The sequence below is a fragment of the Cynoglossus semilaevis genome, chromosome 8, assembly GCF_000523025.1.
Source record: "Cynoglossus semilaevis isolate Cse_v1.0 chromosome 8, Cse_v1.0, whole genome shotgun sequence".
Lineage (NCBI taxonomy): Eukaryota > Metazoa > Chordata > Actinopteri > Pleuronectiformes > Cynoglossidae > Cynoglossus > Cynoglossus semilaevis.
The window spans coordinates 16,496,332-16,521,688 of NC_024314.1; the positions used below are offsets into that span (position 1 = coordinate 16,496,332).

Sequence of the window (25,357 nt, forward strand, 5' to 3'; positions counted from 1 at the left end):
TGACGGTGGGAACCTGCAGAGGAACTGAAGACATGATCATCGCTGCTGTTGTTTAAAAGAACAAATACAAATCTACAAGGAGAAATAGCAAGTTTGTTTTCCATTTAAAAGACAAAACCATTTGGATTATTTACATCTTTCAGAGTCTTCTTTTTTTTTTACTTATTCTGAACATCCAGATGCTTTATTAACTATTTATTGCTGCTTAATAACATGTTAATGTCATGTACTAGTTACTAATAAATACTTACTACTTTAGGTCTCAATTTACAGTTGTTGAGAATAAAATAATTATTCGTACTTGATCATAAATAATACACGGTAATGATGGTGGTAAACGTGTATTAAGCAGCAGGTTGACAGTTAATATGTGCGTCTTAATATTGGCTGGAACTATTATCAGGAACTAAGGATGTCACAATGCATCGTGAATCTGTAACAATCGAAAAGAAAGATCGGTGACAATTCGCATTGGTTCAAATAAAAAATGAATTGTGCATCAAGTCGTAAGGAGTAGACTGCATTATCGCAAAAAGTCTGAGACTACACACTACTACAAATGAGACTACACACGCTAGTCCAGCAGGTGGCGGTATGTTCCTAAAACGTTGGTTGTGACCTGGTTTTAAACCAACATGTCAGGTCCGTACCTAGCCTAAGTGACATTCAGGTGTTCGAACAGAACGTGGGACGAGCTTCTTCCCCAGAAACTGTGATTCTGTGAAGTGAGGAACTCCTTACAGTAAATGTTTTTTATAATCTCTTGTTTTTAAAAATATTTTGTATATATATATACAAAATATTATACAGTTTGACCAGAACAGTTAGACTTGAAATAAGAGATCGTTTTTTTTTTTTAATATTCTGTTATTTAAGATTGAGATACACAAGACTATTGCCGATGGTAATGGTATTTTGCATAGTTTTTACAAATAAAGGATCACTGTTTTTAATTTGTCCGCAGGTCATTTTGTTTTAAAATAAATTGTGATAAAAACGTGAATCATATCGCATTGTGAGTTGAGTTTATCTTTACATCCCAACAGGAACTGTGGGCTATTTCAGTAGCTCTTCATAATCTTTGACACCAACTGATACAGGATCAGTGTCAGAGCAGCCAATGAAGAGATTACAGCATCTGAACCTGCAGTGGACATTTGGTTCATTGCTCAAGCGCACGCAGCTAAGACATGCTGTGAATACAGGCCCGAGTTCCTGGTACAAGGACTCCGGGAAGTCATACGGTCGGGTAATATGTACCTTTTTATGAGCTTCCACTCGGGTTTGTCTTGTTTTAGGTCTTGCCTGATTTTAAGCCTTAGAAGAAGAAAAAAAAAAGTCGCAATCATCAGCAGCCTAACGACCTCCTCCGCGTTTACCATGTTTGTGTTATTGCTCCAGTTTCGGGGTCTCCTGATAATTTATAGTTCCTCGGACTAAGAGTTCCTGTGGTACGAGCACAGCCTTTCACACGCGGTCAGGTCTGAACGTCGTGGATGTTTTCACAGCTCACACGTCAGCAGGAGGGTTCGTTCACACCGAGACAACTGGCCCACGTTATTTACAAGTTTTACAGAGAGAGAGAACGTGTGCAGACTCCTCAGCCCCGCAGTCCCCCGTCCAACGTCAGCGTCCCGAATCTGAGGGACAGAGACGGAAGACGCTTCGTCATGTTTTGGGTGAACGAGAATTTAAAGTCAAATGAACTTCTCTGATCTCTCATCTGACCTTTCTAAGAAGTGGTTGTTCTCCGCAAGCTCTTTGACCACGCCCTCCATCTCCTCCTTCAGCTTCTTCATCCTGAACAAGAACACGGTGATGATGATGATGATGATGATGAAGGCAGTACTGATGACCTTTATCACATTCTTAAACTCTAACGGCCCAGGTCAACAAATCTTAATCCCAGTTTTGGTTCAGGGGCAACATGATGTCATTAGAAGTGGGCCGGACCAGTACAATCACAACATAATTGCCTATAAAAACAATCAGTTTTCCCCCCTTTGTTATTCTGCAAATAAGTAAAAGTATATTAGAAAATATTCATATTTAATGAAATATAATTTGAAAATAACATCACTAAGTATTGTGCATTTTTTCACTTTCAAAATTCATCAAGCGGACCAAATTGAACCCCCTAGTGGACCAGTTTTGGCCCACTGGCCTTATGTTTGATGGGCCTTATATAAAACATTTTGATGTAAATTTCTGTTCATCACCCGAGGACGGTGGTTTTGTTGTGGTACAATGAGATCTCTGAGATCTGAAACTGGTTTATTTTTTCTTACTTTTTCACGCCTGTCAGGATTTGAATGCGTTTCACACAAAAGGAAATGAGTGTGTCAGAGATGGGTGTGTCTGTACAGCAGAATAAATGTGTGTGTGTGTGTAGTCTCTGGTTCTGCTCAGCACTGATCACTGTACGTTGGCGTTCTTTATGTTTGCCTATCATGTTTTTATCACTGTAAGTTGGTGTTCTTTATGTTTGCCTATCATGTTTTTTTGAATTTATAATGGATTTTTTTAACAGTGACCGTGGTTTGAATTCTTTACCCAAAGGTGCTGTCATTGGGAAATCACAAACACCAAACACATGAAGAACAACTCTTTTTCAACACACACTATTGAGTGTTGCAAGAACTATAGAGGTGTGGCCTCTACAGGCATGGTTTCATTTCCATAAAACATTTGAAATTTGTATTAGATATAAAATAAATAAATGAAGGTTAAATTAAAAAAAATAAAACGACGAGGAGTTCTTCGCCCACTCACCCAAGCGTCATCTCCACCAGCGTGTTCTGGCTCAGATAAGCCTGAGGTTTCATCCCACTGGACACTAGAGGGAGCACTTTCTGAGGAAGCTGCTCCTGAAGCTGCAGGAAAAGGAGACGTGCAGCTGTTTGTACAATAACAGTATAACGCAGGCGCCGCTGACGCCCAGTCACCCCGGCTGCCTACCTTCACGGCTCTCTCCATCAGCATGGTCACCTCCTTCTCGATGCTCATCAGCTGACCAGTCAGCCCCAGCAGCTGCTTCTTCACTAAATGAACCTTTCTATAAAAATAAATAAATAAATAAAAACCCAAATGAACAAACATTATGATTCAGACTGTCTCCCTCAAGAAGGGTTGTGATGTCATGATGACATCACAGACTGTTACCTCATCCACTCCTCGCTCTTGGAGATGAAGAGACGATACTTCATGGCACACTCTTCGGTGAAGAGAGACCGAGCTTTACTGGCATGAAGGACCAGCTTCTGTCTGCACTCGGCCCACACACACACACACACACACAGTCAAAAACACACACACACACACACACAGTCAAAAACACACACACACACACACACAGTCAAAAACACACACACACACACACACACAGTCAAAAACACACACACACACACACACAGTCAAAAACACACACACACACACACACACCCACACACACACAAACACAGTCAAAAAAAGACACGTTAACACACAAACACAGGTCGAGGATTTGACAAAACCCCAGTTCAGACAGAGACGTGTCTCTGCAGAGAAGAACCAGAACTCACTTGTCAAACTTATGGATCTGCTCCTCGTTGTATGGAAGACCTGAAAACACAGAAGCAGTTCTGAGGACGAGGATCAGACAAACTTGTTTTTCAGGAATCAAACTCAATGAGGTCCTACGCCCTGAAGACGTAGACGTGGATTTGAACCCACTGAGGAACAAAGAGCCTGACTCACGTCTCTCTGCCTTGTCCTTCTTAAACTGCTGGTAGATGGCCGTGATGGCGTCAAGGAGAACTTTGATTTTCTCCACACTGCAGAGACCAGACCATGTGACACGGTCAGACCCGATGTGAGAGCTCATTAATCAGATATTTCATCACACACACATTGACTCTGCCTTTGCTCTCACTTCCTGTCTTTTGGGTGCGTCCCCACTTGCTGCGTCCATGTGTCGGTCAGCGGACCGCCAGGAAGGAATTTGCTCTTAATGTCTTGCGTCGTTTGTTCGATCGGGTCCATGGAGCTGGAGATCTGTTGCCATGGCAACAACACATGGGGGGAAAAAACATGTACACTGTCAACATTAACACAGCCTGTGAACACAGGTTTATATTCTACTCTATGCTGATGACACATCACTGTATGCATCTGACATGTCAATGTGAATTTATGTAACGGTTTCTTTAACTAATTTCTCAACAGTTATGGAACTATAAGGCCTGTTAGAACATACGTAACAGTTTTTCGTCTTGAAAAAAGATGGCATTTTGATGGAAGTGTGTTCGTTCGTTGATTGGTTCCTAGGCTACTAAAATCCCGTTCATAAAATATACATATTGGTGATGTAAAATAAAAGCCAAGACAAATACTAGTTCAACTTACTCTGATGATTTTCTTGTGCATGTCTGAGATCTCGTCATATTCGCTCACTAGCACGTTGGCCTGCATCAGTATCTCAAACCTGCAGCACGGAGCCAAACTTTAGGGGAAATACAAATGCTGTTTCTTTCACATGACATAGGTAAGGGATACAGAGTGTGTGTTTTTGTAGCCAGTATAGCTGTAGTTGTGTGGACAAATACCATGGTTGTGGGGACACAGTGTCCCAGTGTACGACTCCACTGAGGGAGAGGCATTTAGAGGTTGAAGATTTAGGATCAGAATTAGGCTTCGAGTTAAAGTAAGAATTATATATATATTTACACACATATTTATACATATATATAGAGATAGACACTTGTACACCATATATATATATGTTAGGTTAGGGGATGCATTATATGTGGTTAATACAGTATATGTCATAGATAAGGTAATGACAAGAGGTTAGGGGATGCATTATATGTGGTTAGGTGTGTGTGTGTGTGTGTGTCTCACAGCTGATCCATCTTCTCCAGTATCTGTGTGCAGTAGTTACACAGATGGAACACCTCTGTCTTCTTATGCTGGATCTCACTGTAGTCCTCCTTCATCAGCTCTCTGCACACAGCACAGCACCAGTGACCACACAGATTTGAACAGTCGACCAAAAGGCGTCCCACTGAACCGTGACGTCTGGAACTCACATTAAACCTCTGACTCCTTTCCTCACCAGCTCCTGATAGACCAGGAGAGACTCTGAAGTTTTCCACAAGTGTCCGACGTCACCGGCAAAAGTCTGAATGGTGACAGGAAGAGATGAGGTGAGCTTAAAAAAAAAACTCACCTGAGGATTCTGGATTTTTGGATTGACGTTTTAACCTTTGCGTAGCTGGCGTCCAAGTCAAGGTCGTATCGGGGCTGAACTTTGGGTGGACTGGCTGTGAAAACACAAATGTAGAGTCACTCTACCCTTTAACCATAAGGTTACTTAAGTCATTCATTTTTATAAAAAAAAATCAACTAATCAGAATCAGCTGTTTACGTACGGTCTTCAAAGATAAGTCCAACCATAGCGACCGACTCTCGGCTGACGAGCATGATGGGATTGTCTCTGGATGTCTTAGGGAAGGACTTGGCCTGGCGGTTGGGGTCCAGGACAAGGCGACGACCCTCGTAGAGCAGCTCCTGGTTGTGAAGAGGAATACTCGTCCTGCGAGCCAACAGCTCCTGGAACAGCGCTGCCCTGTGGAGACAACATGAACAGCATTTGGATTACTTTTATATATTTTTAGTATATTTTTTTTAGTATATGTTGTGAGATTATTCTTAGAATGCTGAACACGGCAAATAGAATTCCCTGTCTGTCCTCTAGGTGTCACTTACGTGTTGTACTCGTGGATGTAGACGTGGTGCAGCGTCGCCTGCTGCAGGCTGAAGACATAAACCACCGCCCGGTGCAGGATGTCATTGGTCTCGGCGAAGAACTGGTCGAAGCCCCAGCATTTCTCCTGATCTGCCTCCAGGATGTTGGCGAGCACAGGGGTCAGGAGACTCTGGAGCCCCCTGGAGGTCATATATAGAATAGTAAAGATCAGAGGTGATGTTGAAATGTGAAGAGATGTAAGGACAAGAAACAGACGAGTCCTCACTTGGACAGACTGCAGGACACCGGCATCTCTGTGCTCCACTCGATTTTACCGTTTTCACATTTCTGGTGACCTGAGATGGTTCCGGACGGTTTTTCTGTGATGATTTTATACCTGGGACGACAGAAACAAAATGTCTGTCTAACATCAGATCATATGAGTCATCACTTTTTTCCTTGCTGAGCCTTACATCACTTCCTTGTTCCGTCGCGGTCCCTCAAAGGGTCTGAAGGGGAGGCTGCCGGTGGCGGCGTGATAGAAGGTGACGCCGATACTCCACAGGTCCACGGTGGCGCCGTACTTCTTCTGGTGGTCCTTCCTCAGCACTGCTCGCTCGTACATGTCAGGATGCTGCACAGCAAACACAGGAGGAGAAGAAATTCAGGGGTCCATGTTTACATGTCTCACTAAAAGCTGCTCTGATTGAATCCTGTGTGTCTCTCACCAGATATTCTTCTGTCCCGTACAGAGACACAAACTGCTCGTCGTCCTCCAGCTCCCTGGCTGCTCCAAAGTCTGTCAGTTTGTAGACGGAGCGTCCGTCTTCCCCAATCACCCTCATGATGTTTCCTGGCTTGATGTCTCGGTGGACGATTCCGTACTCCCTCAAGTGGTTCATACCCGCCACTGCAGGAGCCAGAAAAGCCAATCAGAGAGTGGCGCACACACACACGGCCAACTTCCTCACAACGAAATGTCTGCGAAGTTCCTCACCCACGTCATGTAGAACGATGAGGAACTCGTCCTCGGGGAGTCCATAAGCGTTGGTGGACTCCTCTAAGACAGTGTAGAGACTCCCACAGGGACAGTACTCCATCACCAGTACTTTGTGGCGTGTGTTGGACTGAGGAACACAAGGTGGTGACGGTTAAAAGACCAACACAAAGACATAGGACGTGATCAAAAGGTCAGCACTGACCTCTTCCTCCACGGCGAACAGCTTGACGATGTTTTTGTGGTTGAGCTTCTTCAGAACCTCAAACTCTCTCATCTGGACGTCCAGTGGACGCAGGAAGCTGAGGTTGTTGAAGACCTTGACAGCGTAGAGGTCTCCAGTTTTCTGAGAGAGTTCACAGATCTTGACCAGTCAGTCAAATTCAAAACGCGAAGCAGTTTTGTCACCACCTAGAGAACGATCTGTTCACTATACTTGTAGTTAGTGCTGTGTAGTTATCTCACGGTTAGCATAAGTGTTTTAGCTGCTATTAGGCAATCCTTCAGGTAATGGTTGGTTAAGTATTTTATATAATTTGGCAATTTTCATCAGCTTGAATTTTTATTGGCTGACATTGTCTATTGTCATCTGTAACCAACTTGTTTTTCTTTTTGCATTATTTTGATTTTGTTTGACTGACTTAACAACTAAGCTAAGCTTTGAACAGCATTAGCTACCGTTTGTAGCTAAGGGTTGCTAGAGTTTTATTCTTCTTCAATGGTTATTTAATCAGCCTGAAATAAAAATGACATTCCTTGGATCGGCCAGATCATGCCTTAGCAATCATTACCCTAGTGTTGTAGCTGGTATTTAACTCGTCTTTGTGTTTCCAGCCTGCAGTAACTATCATTCCATGGACTTCCTCTCCTGTGACTGAGACTGGTGTCAATGAGCAAAACCTAAAGATCTTAGGATTAAGATCAAGAGTCCACAAATGTATCTGACATAAATCACTGACAACAGCTTTAACATCTTCAGTGGCTCAGGAGTCAGGTTCAGACTGATCTTTCACCTTCTGCAGTGGTTCACGGGAAATTCCCTCCGCGCTGACTTAATCGGACGAGTTTAAAGTGACAACAAGCAAGAGAGTTAACTGAAATTTGACCCGAGAACTTCACAAAACACTTCTCCGGTCTGACAGAGGGTGATTGATATTTGTACAAACATGAAGGGAAAGTCAAAAGAGGTCCATTAATGTTTACATAGTGGATTCATTTGGAACTGCAGCAGATTAGCTTGTACCTTGTGTCGCCCTCTGTAAACATTGGCGGTGGCTCCCTGACCCAGCAGATCAGAGATCAGCCACAGGTAGTTGGTGGTGCTCTGCATCCTGATGGCAACGGCTGATCCTGGAGAGAATAAAGCAAATATGCAAAAGATTCAGCACAGAAATCAAACCACCTAAATATGACTTTTGTTTTGGTGTTTATTTCATAATTTTTAAAATACTAATAACCAACAGTATGGAATATATTTTAATACATATATTTTATTTATTATTTAAAATAGGACTTGTATTCACTTAATTTTTTTTGTTAAAGGGGTTTGTTTTTAGGTAATACTGAGATGTTTTTATTTAAATAATTAATCATTTTAATGGGTGGGGTAGTTAATTATACTTCATCGTTTTATTTGATGTTAATTTTAATTCTCTAAATAAATGATTTAACCAATTTTGTGAATCACATCAATGGCTTATGAATTTAATGATACAAAACATGACATGCTTATATCATTGAATTTTGAATCCATGGCATTAACACATTTTTGGATTTGTTTATGTGTCTTTGAACATAAAATAAACCTGTATACATTATATTTTAATCAAATTAATTTTAACATTTATTATTTTTGTTTGATAATAAAATTAACTAAAAACTGACGTAACGTCAAACGTAAACTCTGGCCGTTGAACTGTTACGACACAGGACGTCAGTGGGAAATTCCCGCCCCGGACTCGAACCCTGGATTTTCCGTGACGACAAGGTAATAAGAGTCACGTGAGTCCGTCTGATACTTAAAGGTGATTTTAAAATGAAGCACATTTTTTTCCCTGCGTTTGTTTCTTACACTACACATTCCTACAAATGAACACAAACATCCGCAAAAACGCAGCGGCCGCCGTTGCCCATGAAGCAGCGCCTTGTCCCCGCTATTGCTTCATAAACTTCATTAACGCAGCGTTCATATTTGTACAAAAATACAATTTCCGAAACATAATTTCATTTCGATTTTCAGATGCGGACATGACACACGGTCATAAAACATTATTAATGCTAACAAGCTAACGGCTCAAACTACCTCTCCCAGGCGGCTGCGTCCGTTAATGTCCTGAGTTTTTGAACATGAACCGTGAATTAAACAACAACGTCGTTTAAACGCAGAAAATGAATTGTTTAAATTCGTTGTTTATTTCCTTACCTCTTCCTTCAGCGACCGTATCCTCCACTTCCGTTCATTTGTCGTCATGTGACAAAAGCGGACCAATAGACGCGACGTAAAGCGTTCTCGAAACGGAACACCTTTTTAACCGTAATACTCGAAAACGAAACGCAACGTCAAAGCTGTATTCGCAATCATTTTAAGATTTTTCGTTTATTCTCTCAAAAACACGACCGTGTTCTGCTTCATACGTAGGCATTTGATTACGGTAAACTTAAACCAGAGAGCTGACAGGTTCTCTATTGTTTTGTGCTGCTTTTACTGTTACATTACGGTAAAAGGAAAACAGGAAGTACTTGCTTAAAGCGTAAAACCCCCTTTATCGATTTGTTTGTCTTTTATGTAGACTACTTGTACGTATTAATCTAGTACTTCTATTAGGCTACCAGTAGTTTTTATATTATATTATTCATTAGAAAATACGATAAAACAAATTTTAAATTATTTTCTTGATTTTTATTTCCCCTGTATTAAAATATATCTCACTTATGTAAACTGACACCAGAATACCAGAGTATAATAGTGTATTTGGATTGGATAAGTTGTTGTTGACGCTGTATTATATGTCCACAAGGTGGAAGCATACGCTACACAGAACTGAAGCTGGTAAGACCAAATTTTTTTTCACAATCATGATTGTGTAATTATGGTTTTCAACCCAACTGAGACTCCGAGGCGACGCAGAAAAGGAAGGAGGGGGCGCTACTGAGACGTTGCTAATGTTTACTGTAGAAAGTCACATGAAACTTTAATAAGAACTAACTGATAAATGACCAACTATTCCTATGTGGGAGACTATTTTCTCATGCACTTCTAAGGTAACAAAATGGCAATAACAAATGTCACCCCCTAGTGACTGATCTCTTCCTCTGCGCCACCCTGTGGTTACCATTTCTGGTTTCATGTTTCAATCAGAAGTCGAGGACAAATTACAACCTGTTTGTTTACATTCACTTTCAGTGGGAAAGCAAAGACACAGAGACACTCACATTTGAAAGTTCACTCATTTATATTGAACAGAAGAGAAATAAACATCAGCATCAAGAGTTACATCAGCTTATGCAGCAGCTGGATACGCTGTACACATCCATGTGTCCACACATGTTCAGTGGTTCATTGGAGAAAAAACAGAATCAACGCCACAAATGTTCTCACAAAGCACCATGGGAACACAGACAGATGAAGAACACAAAGACGTAACCCACTTAAAACAACAGCTTCCTGTTTACAACCTGAAGACAAAAGTGCTTTTTGTAATCTTGTCACTTTTCACTTTCTTAAACGTTTTTTTTTTTTTTCCTTTCTTTTCACTCTTCACTCTCTGTAACAAACAGGACAATTTACAGTCCAAGAAAAAAATCGCCCCAGGTGAGCAACAGATTCAGTTCTCTCAGATCTCCAAAACGTTAATGTACCTTTAAACAACATCAATCCTCATCAGAGTCTGGACCGACTTGATTTTAGTCAAACTTACCAAAGAAGTTACCGCATCATTGATTCAGAGAACAGCGATTCTCAAAATATGCTTTAAAATTTTGATAAGACAGAAAAAAATACTTTTGGAGCTTTTACTTTGGCGGGATTGACTCAGCATATATTTTATATCAAAATACAATTTAGCATCTATTTAATCTATTTGTGTCAAAAACATTTATAAATGACTGTTAGCTTAAGTTGATGTAAAAATTTAAAATCAAAATTTTAAAAAAATGTAAGTCCTTTTACTTAAAATTGGTCATTTCTAATTAACTTTTTTTCGATGTGCTCTTTCTATATTCTTCATTTAAATAGATTTTCTAAACACATTCTGTTTCTCATATGTCTAAGGAGCTTTTGGGGTTTTTATTTGTTAACATCATAATGTTTTGATAAAAAAATGCACCTGAGAAAACTGATGTTAACAGTTTCACATTTTCTTTTTTAAAATCCGATTGTTTTTGGAAATAAAATAATTCAAACGATTTGAATTTCTACATTTTTTGTCTTCATTTATTAACAATTTTTACAGTTCGTATGTTTTGCTAACACACACATGCAAAAACAAATGTGTAATGATTCCTGACTATTGAAGAAACAGTCTTCAAAGTCTGTGGAAAAATTTGCCCCCCCCCAAAAAAAGAACCCATCGTAATCCAGACTCCACTAATCCATCTTTAAAATCAGATTTTTTCTTTTTTTTTTTTGCTTCCATACATTTGTCTTTAACCAACTTTCCTCCAGCTGCTCAACAAACACCTCGGTACCGCACAAAAAAACAAAAAAAAAACAAACAAAAAAAACCAAACAAACAGTCCTGTAAAGTGCAGTTTGCAGATGAGAACCTCTCTTAATTTTGATTGCTTTGTGTGCGTGTGTGCGTATACAAACAGCTTAGTTGTGTTTTTATCAGCTGACGGTTGTGGAGGAGGATGTACGGAGTCAGCCAGCGGCCAAAATTCAACAGAACAGGTTTACGTGTCAGAGGGCTTCCATAGGTTTGACTAGTTTTATTGTTTGTGATTTTCCAAAAAAGAAGTAGTAACTTGCATGGATAATAGTACAGTAGTGGTAAAAAGTGTTTCTGACGTCCACTCTATGGCACTAGTATTATTGTTTTGACACATTTTACAGTACATTTGAAAACGTTTAGAAAAACATTTTTTTACAAACGTGTTCTCCTGAATTTCTGAGTTTTTTTGTTGATTATTGTAGAAGTCATTAAAGACCCAAAAAACATTTTTTTAAACATTTAACACATTTGAACGAATTTGCTTTTTAGTAAAAATATAACTCTTTACTTTATGCTGTCACTGTTTTCTTTTAAAATTTATTTTTTTTAATTTTGTGCCTCAGATGAATTGATGGGATCAGTACATAAAAAAAGTATTTTTTGTAAAAATGTTAAAATGTAGGATTTTTTTTCATACAAATGACTTTTTAAAACCAATTTAATTCTTACCCATCAAGTCTTTTTCTTTACTTTTTCGTAAAAATGCAGCAGTTTAGATATAGATCGTGTTACAAACTGTTTGTTGGATTCAGTAATTAAACTTTTTTTTTTCATTTTACGTAAGAACAGAACTACAACGCTAAAAGGGAGACAGATATAAAAGTATTTTGATCTACTTTGTAAGAACGTGGTTTCGTCTCCGAATGTCAGCAACTGAAAATCCTTGGATTGTCTATTTTGTGCTGGTGTTTGTTTTTTTTCCTCTTTTTTTCCTGTAAAACATTTAGAAACATGGGGAAGATAAAATGATAAAACCAGCTGCTGTCGATTCAACGCCTGACAAGTAAAAAAAAAAAAAAACCCAGATAAACCCTGAAGCATCGGTTCATGCAGTGATATGAGATTGTCGTCTGTACGTTTGTTTTTGTTTTTCTGTAAAAAAATATAGTGAGACATTATTTAAAAAGAAAAAAAAATTAAAGACGGAATGAAAAGTTAAGTTCAATGGACAGATTTACATTGATTCTCTAAATAGCTTATAAATAGGTTATATATCTACACAGTATGTGGTACAAAAATACTATAGAGAGCATTCATGGAGTTCCAGTCCTGTTTGTTTGTTTGTCCTCAGAGTAAACAACGTCATCTTTAAAAAAAAAAAAAAATTAAAAAAAAGAATATCAAAGTGTGAAAATGTTCAGGCACAGGATTTTGTGTTTCCTCCTGCAGAGGTGGAGGAGGAAAAAAAAAGAAACAGAAGACAAAACAGGACGATGTGATTGGATGACGTCAGACTTTTCCTTGTTTTGGAGAGTGAAAAGATGAGGAGTCAAAAAAGTGAAAACGTTTGTTTTGGTTTAAGTTCCAGCTGTTCGCCTCACTGACGGTGGATTCAGGGTGGAGGAGCTCAGAGAGGACAGGAGGTGAGGAAGGCTGGAGGAGCAGAGGTTACAGATGCTCCAGACGCCGGCTCCTTTGATGGGATGAGACTTCAGAAGCTCAGAGAGAAACGTCACAGATTTATTTTCTCTACTTTTTCTTCCATCGATGGTAATCGCTCCTCCGCGGGCCTCAGTCGACTTAACCTGGTTTTAGGACTACAGAAAAGAACTGATCCGTTCTGGGCTGCGGTGAATTCTCTGCTCCTGTTTGTTCTCTTTTCTCTGAGCTTCTGAAGACGTGACCTGGGCAGATGACGACCATCCGACGTGTTCTTATGTTTTTTTTTTTCTTCAAATAATTAATCCAGGCCGGTTGTTGAGTCTCTTGAACCAGACGTGTCCTCTCTGGGCTTCCACTCAATCTCTTGTTGTTGGGGGGAGGTCATTTCCCCTGGACCTCCTGAGATCCAACCATCAGAACCATCAAAAATGACCCTTGACCTCCATAGTTATTCATTCCATAAATATGTGCCTTTACTTTACAACCTTCATCCGTACTGATCTGATGAAGCTCTCGTTTCTCCTCTGACTGTTACCATGGTAACAAAAAAAGGCTGCTGAACTGCTCCCGTCGCTGCTGCTGCCGTCTCTGTGTGATGATTCTGTTTATTTGGCATCAGATAAAGCCCGACCTTTGACCTCCCGCCGTTCCTTCTCCTTTAAGGCATTTTATGTTTGTAGTGATTTTTTTTGTAATAAAAGCTTTTTTTTTCTTAAAAAAATGTACAAATTTCTTAATACAAACCACGATGATGTCATCAGTAAACACTGTATAGAAAATATATAAATATGATTTTTTTCTCTTTTGTCAATGTACAAACGTTCGCAGCTGCAGTTCTCTTTGTCTCCTGCAACGGCCACTATTCCTCCTCCTCCGTCACGTCAGTCTCTCGTTCCCGTTTTTTAGCCTGGTATATGCACAATTGCTATTTACAGTGAGGGGGCGGAGCTGTGCGGAGGGGGGGGACAGGGCCTTTTTCGGCTCACGATGAGTCCGTGCAGGGCGACGGGGGCGGAGGGTAGAGGTGGTGGGAGTAGCTACGCTCGGTGTACGGCGACGGAGGGCAGCTCTCGCAGTTCTCCTCCGCCGACAGGTACTGGCTGCGTGGCGTAGGCGGCGGAGGGCAAGGCTCCGAGTCGTAGTTGAGGTCGCTGGTGTAGCCCTTAGCTGTGGTGCTGGACTTTAGTGGTACCCGACGTCCCGGAGTGTAGTCGCTGTCGCACACATCGGTGCTGCAGGGTGTAGTGGGTGGAGCAAAGTGACGGTAGGTGTAGGGCCGGTAGCTGAGGAGACAGATACACTCAGGTTTAGTTGGGTTGGAACTGTGTGTGTGTGTGTGTGTGTGTTTGACACCCATGCTCTGGTAATTGGTTAAAAATATAACTGTTTTTTCATTAGTGACTGACAGCTGGGATCATGTGACTGCTACTAAAATGTCTCTGAAAAGCAGTGATGTCAAAATGGGGTCAAAAGCCAAAAACAGATTTCTAATTAGTTCACTTTCAACTTCACTAATTCACTCCGATGACCTTGAGTGACCTCTGGCCGGTTGCCAGATCCACATAAATGACTGTTAACAGTGTGACGATAAGGAGACTGAAGAGAAAGACACCTGTAGGAGCGATGAGTGGATGGACTGTTGGAGGAATAACCAAACTCCAGCGTGTACTGAGAACGAACGGTGGCCGGAGACGGAGGAGGATTCAGGATCTGAAACGACGACATCAACGAACAACCGTGAGGAAAATAAACATGTTTTCATTTAACTGTTTACAAACCCAGGTCCTAACAACGTGAACAGACACAAAGACAGAGCGGCTTCTTCTCACCGGGGGGAAGTACGTCCCCTTGGTGCTGGACGAGCTGCTGGACGAGGCCCCGGTGACATGCGCGCGGTCGTACGGCGGTCCGCTGCTCCCGCCCATGATACTGAGGGAACCAATCACGGACTTTCCTCTGGACATTCCTGTTAAGGGTGTAACATAAACATCAGCGCCTCCTTTCTGCAGGGAGGAGGAATAACATGACATCACTCCGGGGGTCTACTGACCTGGCAGCGAGCTGGACAGCGAGCTCGGGTGCGGTACGTATCCCAGAGGCACCGACGACGGCCCGTGGACCACGAAATCGTTGGTGACCGTCTCTCCGTCTTCTTTCATCTGCGGGCAAAGGACGCGCTGACAGACGAAATAGACGGCGCCGACCACAAACAGAGCCATGACCACGGCCACGATGGACCCGATGGTGGTGTTGGCAGGAGGAGGAGGCTCCTCGGTGGTAACTGGAAACACACAAGAAGAAGAAGAAGAAGAGAAATGACGTTACGGTGGAAGGAAGAAGAAGCGACCGTGAGGAGGAGGGAGTAGAGGCTTCAAACTCACAGCATCTCAGTTCGTCCGAGTTGTCGGAACAGTCCATGTTGTTGTCGCACTTCTTATGTTTTCCGATGCACTGACCGTTGGTGCAAGTGAACTGGTCCAGAGGACAAGGCACTGAGAGAGGACAAGGACAAGGACAAGTGAAATAAGAGTGGATTTGACCACAGCAGGTTTGTGTTGTCGCCGTCGTCTCTGCCTCTTACCTGCCAAACCTTCACACTTGCTCTCATCCGATCGATCCTGACAGTTAAACTCGCCGTTGCAGCGCAGGCTCAGGTCGATGCACTGCCGACTGTCGCACTGAAACTCCGAATCCGAGCAGACCGGACAGTTGTCCTCGTCGCTTTTGTCGTCGCATTCGGCGTAACCGTCGCACCTCCACGCCTGTGGGATGCAGTCCACCTCACCGGACGTACAGGAGAACTGCTCAGGAGAACAGGTGGGAGGTTCTGTCGACGTAATAAAGACGCAGAAAGTAAGTCTTCAGGCCAAAACTGAGATTTTAAAGGACATAAGAGACATGTAGGCGTGTTCGATTCCCTCACCTCCACAGGACAGCTCGTCCTGCAGCAGCACCAGGTGAACGGGACACGAGCAGCGCGTCGTTCCATCGCCTTTTACGATGCAGATGTGAGAACAGCCGCCGTTGTCCCACGTGCAAGGATGTTTACCTGAAGGTGGATTTAAGGTCAAAATTATTTCCTGAATTTATTCTTCAACGGCTACTGGCCAATCAAAAGCCTTGAAATGCAGGAATCATTTCTTTTCACAACTTTTTGACTCGGGCCGCAATTCTCTACAATTGAGGGCCGGGTCAGGAGTAAACTAAGATAAATGACATGGTTTTTTCTACTCATCATCATTCACTCATCATTTTCTACTCCATCTAATGGGGAAACGTGGGCATTGCAGGGAAAAGGCAGAAGTATAATGATGATATAAATACATTATATAAACTGGAAAAGATTGGCAGGCCGGATTAAAAAGCTGAACTGGCATGTGGCCCCCGGGCCTTAGTTTGCTCATGTCTGTTCTAGACCAAGCACTGGGCCACTTCACATATATTAAATAAATTCACACTATATTGATCCCATATTTGGGAAATTGTTGATTTAGCAGCAGATATGATGTTAACAGGCTGCCCCTAGCAAGCGCCAAACACGTGGTTCCTCTGGGAATCAAACCCAGGAACCTCTGCTCTCTGCTTCCAAGGCAGGCGTTCTAACCGCTACACTATGGAACCAACAAAACAGTCCAAAGACCGTATTTCTCCACAACCAGATTCAGCTCAAGATATTTAACCTTTAACTTACTGTACTCCCTCATGTCCAGCTCGTGCACAGCGTGGATATCGCTCAGGTAAGCGATGCGAGCCTGGATCTTGGTACGTCCCTCTCTGGTGGTCTTGTCGATGCGCTCAATCATCTGCTGCTGCTTGTCGATCCAGTACAAGTGGTTCCCAAAGACAGTGAGACCCACTGGCTGCAGGATGTTGGAGTCGGCGATGACGATACGGTTGGCCCCTGGATTAGGTTTGGGAAAAAAAGCCATCGGGATAAACAAAAAAACAAGGTTGTCGGGCAAAAAACTTCAGGAACAAAGGCAACAAAATGGGTGAGAAAGACTGGGATGGAGCGGGGGGGAGGCAGGAGGACAGTGACACGGAGGTCAGTGACGTCACAGCTACAGACACAACATGTTATCGACATCAGCATTAACTTTCATCTACACACCGTTACAGCTGCTGCTTCAGGTTCTTTAATTCTTTCTTTTGATCATTTCTTTTACAGACTTAAATTGAAAGATAACATTTAATTGTTTATTTGTGCATTTAAACTGTGATGACATCACAGCTGATCACCAATAAGTGATGTCACTAAGAGACCTAATGTACCTAAGACAGCAATAATGTTTGTGGTGGAGGGAGAATTCTAATCTAACTGTCCTGCAGGGGGCACTAGCTTCACCTGACTGAATGACACCAGACATTCAGATCTGACCAGTGGCTAAAAACTTCCTGTTCCACCATCAGGAACCTGTTGACATTGATTAGTTGATCATTCCCAAGAACCTGTGAGGAACCCTTGCCGACATGTGTAAGTCCTTATACTCACCAGAGAGGTCGCTGCTCTCGATGCGTCTCAAGTCGGAATCGACCCAGAACAGCTTCCCTACTTCGTTGTCGATGGCCAGAGCGACAGGTTTCCCCAAACCACTGAAGAACAGAACTTCCCGCTCTGTACCGTCCAGAGCTGCTCGCTCGATCTTGGGCGATCGCTCCAGCAGGTTGGTGAAGTACATGTACCTGAAGAGGATCGACGAATAATTCAGTCCCTTATTCGTCCCACATTGGGAAAATTCACAGTGTGAGTCTTTGCAAATGATACTGGCTGCCACCGGAGGCGCCTTTAGGGGTGTGTGGTTCCTCTGGGAATCAAACCCAGTACTCTCTCTGCAAGGCAGGCGTGCTAACTGCTACACTAAGGAACCACAGACGCAGGCTGTTGTTAACTAGAGGACTCACCCTCTCTCCGGGTTTACTACGATAGCTCGAGGTTTGTCGTGTTCTCCTCTCAGCACCACGCCCACTCTGCTGCCGTCTGTGCGCGTAACGTTGATGACATTGGTGACCTCGCTGGTCCAGTAGATGAAACGGCTGTAGATGTCAATGCTCAGGTCGTACAGCTGCAGCCCCTGACTGGGTGCGACCAGGGAGTTGGACACAACCGTCATACTCTGTGGACAGAGACAGATCACCAGGTCAGCTGCTCATAGCTCTAGCTGTACATTAAAAACAAACCATAAACCAAACCTCACCTGGTTCCCGTCCTCCTGCGCTCGGCGGATCACGTTCTGCTTGGAGTCTATCCAGTAGAGCTGTTTGTCCAGAGGGTCATAGTCGATTGCGCGGACGTTCCTGAGGCCGTGGATGGGTAGGATGATGTCAGGACTCTGCTGCTCGTCGATGACCATACGATTAATGGCCGTCTTTTGGCTGAACAGCAGGAAGGACGTGGGAGCTGAGAGAAAAGAGGAAACTGTTAGGAAAAGTCTTGGAGTTGCTTTGGATTTTGAGGACAATTATAAAGGCCTAAATGTCTTCTCGGGCAGTCTTAAAAGACCACCAGGAATATAGCAGTCTTCAAGGAGTTCTCCCTGGACGACCGACGCTGAAACTCACCACTGCAGGTCTTGTTGTCGTAGTTGAGAGAAAAATGGGCGGGGCAGCCGCACACGAAGCTGTTGACGGGGACGGCGAGGCACAGGTGGGAGCAGTGACCATTGGTGGAGGCGCAGGCGTTCCAGCCCCCCTGTCGAGACGAGTGAAAGACGAGGATGTCCATGACATAGTCGAGGTGGCCCTGGATCACGGTCCGGTTCTGGCCGCTGGTCTTGTTGGCGCGCTCAATGCTGCGCTGGCTCCAATCTGTCCAGTAGATGTAATCCTGGTACTGGGTGAGGCCAAAGGGGTGAGGGAGATCATCAGCTATGACCTCACGCTCTTGACCTGGAGACATGACAGCGACGAGATGAAGATGAGTTCACGTGAGAAAATCTGTTTTTTCATAATGATTGTTGTTATTCGCTGTGTCAGCAGTTACCCAGCATGTTCGACGACTCGATCAGCGTTGTGTCCAGGTCGGTCCAGTAGAGGCGTCGCTCGGCATAATCTATGGTGAGACCATTGGCTCGGCCTACGTCTGCGACCAGCGTGATGCGACCTGTCCCGTCCATCGCTGCGCGGTCGATCTTTGGTTTCCCGCCCCACTCTGTCCAGTACATGTAGCTATGGGGACGATAAAGTCGGGGTCAGTTTTTTTTCTCAGTTTCTACTTCGTTCTTTACTTCTCTGCTCGGTCAGTACTGAACTCTACTGTATTCTTGTCTCCTACTCTGTTCTAGTCACTTACCCTTCGGCCGGATCCAGAGCCAGTGCTCTTGGACTGTCCAGATCCTTCCAGACCAACACCTGGCGGTGCTGCCCGTCCAGTTTGGCAACCTCGATGCGATTGGTTCCGGTATCGGCCCAGTACAAGTTCTTCCCCAGCCAGTCCACTGCCATGCCCTCTGGGTAATCCAGGCCAAACTCCACCACGTGCTCCAGAGCACTGCCGTTCATGAAGGCCCGGCTGATGGTCTGCAGAGGTCAAAGGTTAGATTAGACACCTTTATTAATAAGCTTGAAGGAAAAAAAAAAATCAAGTGGGGAACCAAACATCTGTCTGTCCATCTTCACCTTCAGTGTGATGTCCGTCCAGTAGATACGGTTGTCCGTCACGTCAAAGTCCAGCGCCGACGCCTCTTTGACGCCAGTCAGCGGGATGGCCACGTTGTTGTTGTTGGTCTCCAGTGAGATGCGGCGGATGTCGGTGTGACGGGAGAACAGCAGGAAGGCCTCGGGGACGATGCATGTGCGCATGTCGGCGATGAGCTCCAGGCCAATGGGACAACCGCACTGGACGCCCGTGGGCTTGTAGAGACAGAGGTGACTGCAGCCGCCGTTGTTCTCCGCACAGAGGTTGGTTCCTGATGAAACACAGCAGAGTCACGCTGACTTAGGAGACTGACTTAGAGAGACACACTGAGTGTAGGAGTGTGAAGGCCAAACGTGGACTCACCAACCCACTGGTGGACATTGGTGGCCTTCAGGCCCATGAGGTCGGGCAGCTGATCGATGATGAACTCTCTCTCCGCCGTGTGTTTGTGGACGCGCTCAATGCTGCGTCGCTGCCAGTCCGTCCAGTAGATGAAGTCGCCCAGCAGCGTGAAGCCGAAGATGTGATGGAGTTTGTCCTCCACCAGCACCCGTCGACCCGTTCCGTCCAAGTTCATCACCTGGAGATGAGACGGAGGGGGTTAGGGTTATGTGTGGTCGGATGGTCGGTCCATCTCTGCTCTTTTTAAGGCCAGTGTCTTTGCTACGATCCTCAGGACAGAGACTTTTAGCTCTGAGAATTTACATTTCTGTCGGATGAAGCCAGGTAAAAGACACGCAGCATTTTGTACAGGGCAATTAGAATGGACAGAAGGACACTGTTCCTCTTCGACTCACGACTGCAATGCATGATGGGATATATTGCTTGGGTAGTGATCACCGAACGTGCACTAGATTTCACAGTGATCTGTTGGAGTGCCCTTTACGGTGGACAACTTCTACTCTCTAAAACAGGGGTGTCAAACATATGGCCCGCGGGCCAACACTGGTCCGCTAAGGTGTTCAAGCCGGCCCGCTTGATGAACTTTGAAAACAAAGCAATTAACAAACACTTCATGTTCAGGATATTTTTTGTAAAGTTATATTTAATTAAATATGAATAAATAATAATAAATATCTAATATTCTTGTAATTCTTTGCATGAAAACAAAGGGGGAAAAACATGGACTTATTGTTATTCATAGTTAATTAGATTATGATCATACTGGTCTGGGCTGCTTGACATCTGATCAGGTTGTATGCGGCCCCTGAACCAAACTAAGTTTGACACCCCTGCTCTAAACCTTCGGGCACTACTACAAAATGGCGTGCCCCCGATGTAGTGCACTATGTAGGATGTAGGGGGCGATTTCAGACACAGCCTGTGATTCTTCTCAGACTAGGAAGCACCCCAGACGTTACTGCTGTCTCTGCGTTCACCGTTCAGGGACACCGAGACGCAGCAGATGCTGACAGCGATCGTGCTGTGAAGACCCTGCTGACCCAGCAGCATGCTGCAGTGGAGCTAATTAGAAGCAACAGCTGGAGCAAACAAACGGTGTCAACATGTGGCTGCCATATTCCTGCCTTTCCTGTCTCTCAAAGAGGGGCTGACGTCACAGAGCTGGAGCCAGTTAAAAGGAGCGAGAACGAGAATCTGATCTCAGATCTGCTCTGAACTCCGTTTCCTGTCTCCCGCTTCAGTGGTTTCAGTTTGAAGCTTCATCAAACTTATTCTCCGCTGCCGTCAAGTTGGATCAGGACGGAGGGTAGAAACGCTGGGAGTCCTGGTTGTGGCGAGGGATCACAGGAGTCTCTGACCAGTCTGAGTCCTGATCCCTTTCACATAAGAATAACATGAGGGTCCTGTTTCCACATAATTGGACATCAGTTCCGGGATTTCTGTACGTCTAAACACTGGAACTCAATACCTTGTCAGTTCACTATACTCCAGTACTACAGTTTTTCTGACAGAAGAACTGGTTTTTGAGGAGGATTCTTTTAAATGAACTAATATTGATAATCAACGAGTATGAGTGAGTTCTATCTGGAATAATTTGAATGATTTCAGCTTCTACAATAAGAACACTCTGGATAATTGGGTCATTCATGAAAATAAAGTGCTTTATAAACACGGATATTTGATGATGACGTCATTGTGGCGCATAGAAACTGGTCATTTTTTACTGTTTTCTACAACATGGGGAAAAGAATCATTTTTATTTACCAGACAAATACACAACAAAAACAGCCGCCCTGTTGCATCTTCATCTCAGAGTTTATGGTCATTTTAAACCAGGTTAAAGAGGTCTGAACGGTGTGAGCATCGAAGTCCTGCCGCAGTTCCAGAAAATATTTCCAGTACTTTTCCAGGACTTTGTTAGGATCAACTGGGATTTTTAACAGATGTAAAGTTGTGTGTCAGTGTACATTAACGATGACGGATGTTTTTTTTACCGACTGTAAAACATTATTATGGCTCATTTAGCAAAAATGTACAAGTCATGAAAGGAATCTAATCTGCAATCTGTCACGGTTCGATCTGATGGATTTTTCAACATCTGATAAAAAAAGTTCCAAAAATGCATCTCTACAGTAAAGAAATGTGCGGAATCCAGAGAAAAGAAAAATCTGAAGAAAAAAAACTGAGGTCACTGAACTGCTCACGGTCCCTAAACTCATCAACACAGCGTGGAGCGACGTGATTTGCTGCTTCCAGAACAGCCTCTGCGTGGCTGGATGCCATGTTTCAAAACATCCTCCACACACACACGTACACACACACACACACACAAACACACAGGGAGTGTGTGTAAAAATAGATGAAGTTTCCATCCTGGGCTCGGAGCCTCTGCTGGTTCGGTACTCGTGACCACACTGTGGCGACGGTTTCAGATTCTGGTCTATTCTAAACAGAGCTGACCGCAGCTGGAGCGCCTGCCGCAATTGGAACCAGATGTGGGATCTGACCACAGAAACTGGGTCCACCGAGGAGCCTGAAGAGGAGGTGGGGGGGGGGGGGGGGGGTGGGCGGGGGGGGGGGGGGTGAGCTGAGGCCCTTCACTACCCTACAGAAACTCTGCCCAGGTAACCCAGGAATCACTGGGTGGGACGCGGGGGTTCTCGCTTCAAAGGGAGCAGGGTTCACTTGGGGTCGTGCCCCCCCCGACCCCCCCACCCCTCCATTGGTGGAGGAGGGCGTATGCTGACCAAAGATCAGGACTGTCAGAGTCATGTTTTCTCAGGCGGCAGGACTGTTTACAATCGTAGCAGAGACGGTGTTTATGGTCTGGATGAGGATGCAACTTATTACAGAGACAGGAGAATGAGAGAGGAGACACAAGAGGAGACACGAGAGGAGACAATGGAGACAAAAAACACACACACACACACACAGAACATGGAGCATTAACCTACGAGAGAGACAGATGAAAAGATGACGGACGTAAGAGGCAGAGTCAAGGCGGAGAGACAGGAGACGAGACAAGTCTTAACCCGTCAGTAATAACACACAGGAGATAGGACAGAATGAAACACACAGATAAAGACTAGAAAGCAAGACATGGTTGAAAAGACAAGGTTAAGACCGGTTAGCACCAGATTGATGGGAGACATGAGAAGCTGAACGTTATCACCAGAGTTCTTTGAAGCAACTGTTTGAAGTATCTAGTGTATATAAAACCTCGTACTTCTTCTGAGATCGTCAGTGTTCACCCAGTGTCACTGACGGACGCTGCAGTACACAAAAATGTTACTTAGAAAATACCACTGACCTCAATCTTGTCTGTCTTGGCGTCCCCCCAGTACATTTTTCGTTCCTCATAGTCAAGTGCGAGACCGTTTGGCCAACCCAAGGAGGTGTTTACCATCACCACGCGCTCTAGACCGTCCAGATCTGCACGCTCGATTTTTGGCACCTCCCCCCAGTCTGTCCAGTACATATACCTGCAGGAGAGGAGCGGGGGGTGTCAGTCAACTTCACTATGGTCAAGAATTGCATTTACAGCTTGTTTTTTTTATTCAAGATTAACTCAATCCTCTTGAATCCTGGTTCTGGACTCACCCGGCCACAGGATCCAGGACGATGGCTCTGGGCTCGTCCAGGTCTTCAGAAATCAGGATCTTTCTCATGGTCCCATTAAGGCGGGTCACTTCGATGCGATCCGTTCCGGTGTCAGTCCAGTAAAGGTTGCGTGCGATCCAGTCCACTGCGATACCGTCGGGGTGGTTGACCTGGGTGGTGACGACAAACTGGGCGTCGCTGCCGTCCAGCAGAGAGCGTCGGATTGCCTTCACGTCGTCGTCGGTCCAGTAGATATATCCTTCCACGGGGTCGTAATCAATGGCGATTGCGTGTCGGATGTCCTCTACCTGCAGGATGATGTCGGTGAAGTCAGGCGTGTCCAGAGAGATTCGCCGCAGGTCCGTCCGCCTCGCCAAAAGAAGAACCTGGGTCGCACCTAGTGGTGGGACAGGAGATCAAAGACGTTTTTACCCAATCAATTAAAATTCACTTCACTCAAAACAATTATTTCAAACACTTTTTTTGAAAAGGAATCTTATGGCACGTACTAAACACTGAAGCGTTATTATGACAAAAGGCCTCAACGAGAGGCAAAACATCAAGGGGTTATAGTTAGACTAAAATACATACAAAAAAAACACGACGAGCTAAAAGTGGACAAAAGAAAACTACAACAAAGGCAAAAAAGAAGAAGAAGAAGTAAAAGTAGGCCAGAGCAGAGCCGACCTAGCAGGCTCCACTGGGTCTAAACTTCACTCTGATCTAAACACAGCTAACAGTTAGCCGAGCGCTGACATCACGTTACATTACATTCATTTGGTGCAAGTTGTGCTGAAACAGTGCCCTCGGGCCTCGACTTGTGAAGCCTGATATGTCACAGGTTGAACTGCGAGGAGTGATCGTTTTTGCACAAACTATCTGGACCGTGATTGGCTGCTGGGTTGGAGCCTGGGTCCAAAGTCAGCCTGATCCAGCGTCCACTGAGTCTAAACCAAACAAACTCAGTGTGTTTATTCTGCGGTGATGCCCAACAAAAGCAGCAAATTAGAAAAGTTTCAATGTCCTGGACAGAACACTGTGGTGTGTTTGTGTGTGGTGCCCACAGCGGGGGAGGGGCGTGGCGGGACCGCTGGAACAATAACCCTCAGGTCAGCCCGTGGCCACGTTTCACTGCAGCGGCGGTGCGGCGCAGTGAGAAAACAGAAAGAAAAAGCTCCAGTGAAACAGTTAAACCCCGGCAGTGAAAGGAGCCATTGTCTGCAGCCGGGTCATGTGACTGCATCCTTCACAAAAGCTGCTCCGCCTCTGCTGCTCTGTGACTCTGCAGCCGAGGGTCGCTGAAGCAAAAAAATGTAAATAACTCCGGGAGGAGCAAGGATTCGAGGGTGAGGGTCATGGGGCAGCACTGCCATACAAACAGTGGTAATGGATCGACCTGGGACCACAGTCGGCTGATGAAGATGAGAGGTGAAGAAGATGCAAAGCGGGTTTGGTTCCTGTGCCAGTTGTTAAGAGTCTGTGCTGAGAACTATTTATCTGCACAGCTCTCCAACTCCAGAATGAGTAACCGTTTGGTTTTCAGAAACAAAAATAACAAACAGCTGTTACCTCCATATATCATGAACAATCAGGAATACGTAATCTCCCCAGTAATCTACACTATAAACCCATTCTGATACATATCGATATCATTATCACTCCATTCTAACCTTCAATTATCTTTC

At 44.2% G+C, this 25,357-nt stretch overlaps 2 protein-coding genes across 3 annotated transcripts in view; both read right to left on the reverse strand.

Moving 5' to 3' along the window:
- Nucleotides 1-150: 150 nt before the first annotated feature.
- Nucleotides 151-9,280, reverse strand: tbk1 (TANK-binding kinase 1). 2 transcript variants are annotated; one of them, XM_008315287.3, is made up of 21 exons: nucleotides 9,145-9,280; nucleotides 7,966-8,072; nucleotides 6,928-7,068; nucleotides 6,723-6,852; nucleotides 6,454-6,635; nucleotides 6,199-6,359; nucleotides 6,012-6,122; nucleotides 5,746-5,925; nucleotides 5,409-5,605; nucleotides 5,242-5,300; nucleotides 5,067-5,158; nucleotides 4,879-4,980; nucleotides 4,384-4,462; nucleotides 3,911-4,032; nucleotides 3,736-3,812; nucleotides 3,561-3,600; nucleotides 3,163-3,264; nucleotides 2,959-3,055; nucleotides 2,773-2,873; nucleotides 1,729-1,800; nucleotides 151-1,640 (listed from the first exon to the last, which is right to left on the reverse strand). In XM_008315287.3, the coding sequence occupies exons 2-21, from the start codon at nucleotides 8,050-8,052 to the stop codon at nucleotides 1,601-1,603; spliced, it is 2,172 nt and encodes a 723-aa protein (XP_008313509.1). In that variant the 5' UTR covers nucleotides 8,053-8,072; nucleotides 9,145-9,280; the 3' UTR covers nucleotides 151-1,600. The 2 variants fall into 2 exon arrangements, with proteins under 2 accessions (XP_008313509.1, XP_008313510.1); XM_008315288.3 differs by lacking the exon at nucleotides 9,145-9,280 and adding an exon at nucleotides 9,025-9,142.
- Nucleotides 9,281-10,924: 1,644 nt separating this feature from the next.
- lrp6 (low density lipoprotein receptor-related protein 6) overlaps nucleotides 10,925-25,357 on the reverse strand; it is a 23,375-nt gene continuing 8,942 nt past the window's right edge. The window contains exons 6-23 of the mRNA XM_008315289.3: nucleotides 23,673-24,069; nucleotides 23,383-23,554; nucleotides 20,034-20,250; nucleotides 19,652-19,941; nucleotides 19,326-19,552; nucleotides 19,017-19,201; nucleotides 18,596-18,922; nucleotides 18,232-18,434; nucleotides 17,939-18,150; nucleotides 17,529-17,719; nucleotides 16,728-16,937; nucleotides 15,960-16,085; nucleotides 15,618-15,863; nucleotides 15,418-15,528; nucleotides 15,087-15,317; nucleotides 14,866-15,002; nucleotides 14,649-14,746; nucleotides 10,925-14,319 (exon numbers count right to left, since the gene is read on the reverse strand). Of these exons, the coding sequence (XP_008313511.1) occupies nucleotides 14,019-14,319; nucleotides 14,649-14,746; nucleotides 14,866-15,002; nucleotides 15,087-15,317; nucleotides 15,418-15,528; nucleotides 15,618-15,863; nucleotides 15,960-16,085; nucleotides 16,728-16,937; nucleotides 17,529-17,719; nucleotides 17,939-18,150; nucleotides 18,232-18,434; nucleotides 18,596-18,922; nucleotides 19,017-19,201; nucleotides 19,326-19,552; nucleotides 19,652-19,941; nucleotides 20,034-20,250; nucleotides 23,383-23,554; nucleotides 23,673-24,069 (3,881 nt within the window). The 3' untranslated portion in view covers nucleotides 10,925-14,018. The remainder of the gene's footprint in view (nucleotides 14,320-14,648; nucleotides 14,747-14,865; nucleotides 15,003-15,086; nucleotides 15,318-15,417; nucleotides 15,529-15,617; nucleotides 15,864-15,959; nucleotides 16,086-16,727; nucleotides 16,938-17,528; nucleotides 17,720-17,938; nucleotides 18,151-18,231; nucleotides 18,435-18,595; nucleotides 18,923-19,016; nucleotides 19,202-19,325; nucleotides 19,553-19,651; nucleotides 19,942-20,033; nucleotides 20,251-23,382; nucleotides 23,555-23,672; nucleotides 24,070-25,357) is intronic.

Excerpts from the sequence above, each read along its gene's own strand:
- tbk1 (XM_008315287.3), bottom strand. The coding sequence starts at position 8,052 with ATGCAGAGCACCACCAACTACCTGTGGCTGATCTCTGATCTGCTGGGT. Across the intron at positions 5,301-5,408 it reads TGGACTTATCTTTGAAGACC|CCAGTCCACCCAAAGTTCAG; the intron begins GTACGTAAACAG and ends GTGTTTTCACAG. Across the intron at positions 1,641-1,728 it reads AACAACCACTTCTTAGAAAG|ATTCGGGACGCTGACGTTGG; the intron begins GTCAGATGAGAG and ends TCTGTCCCTCAG.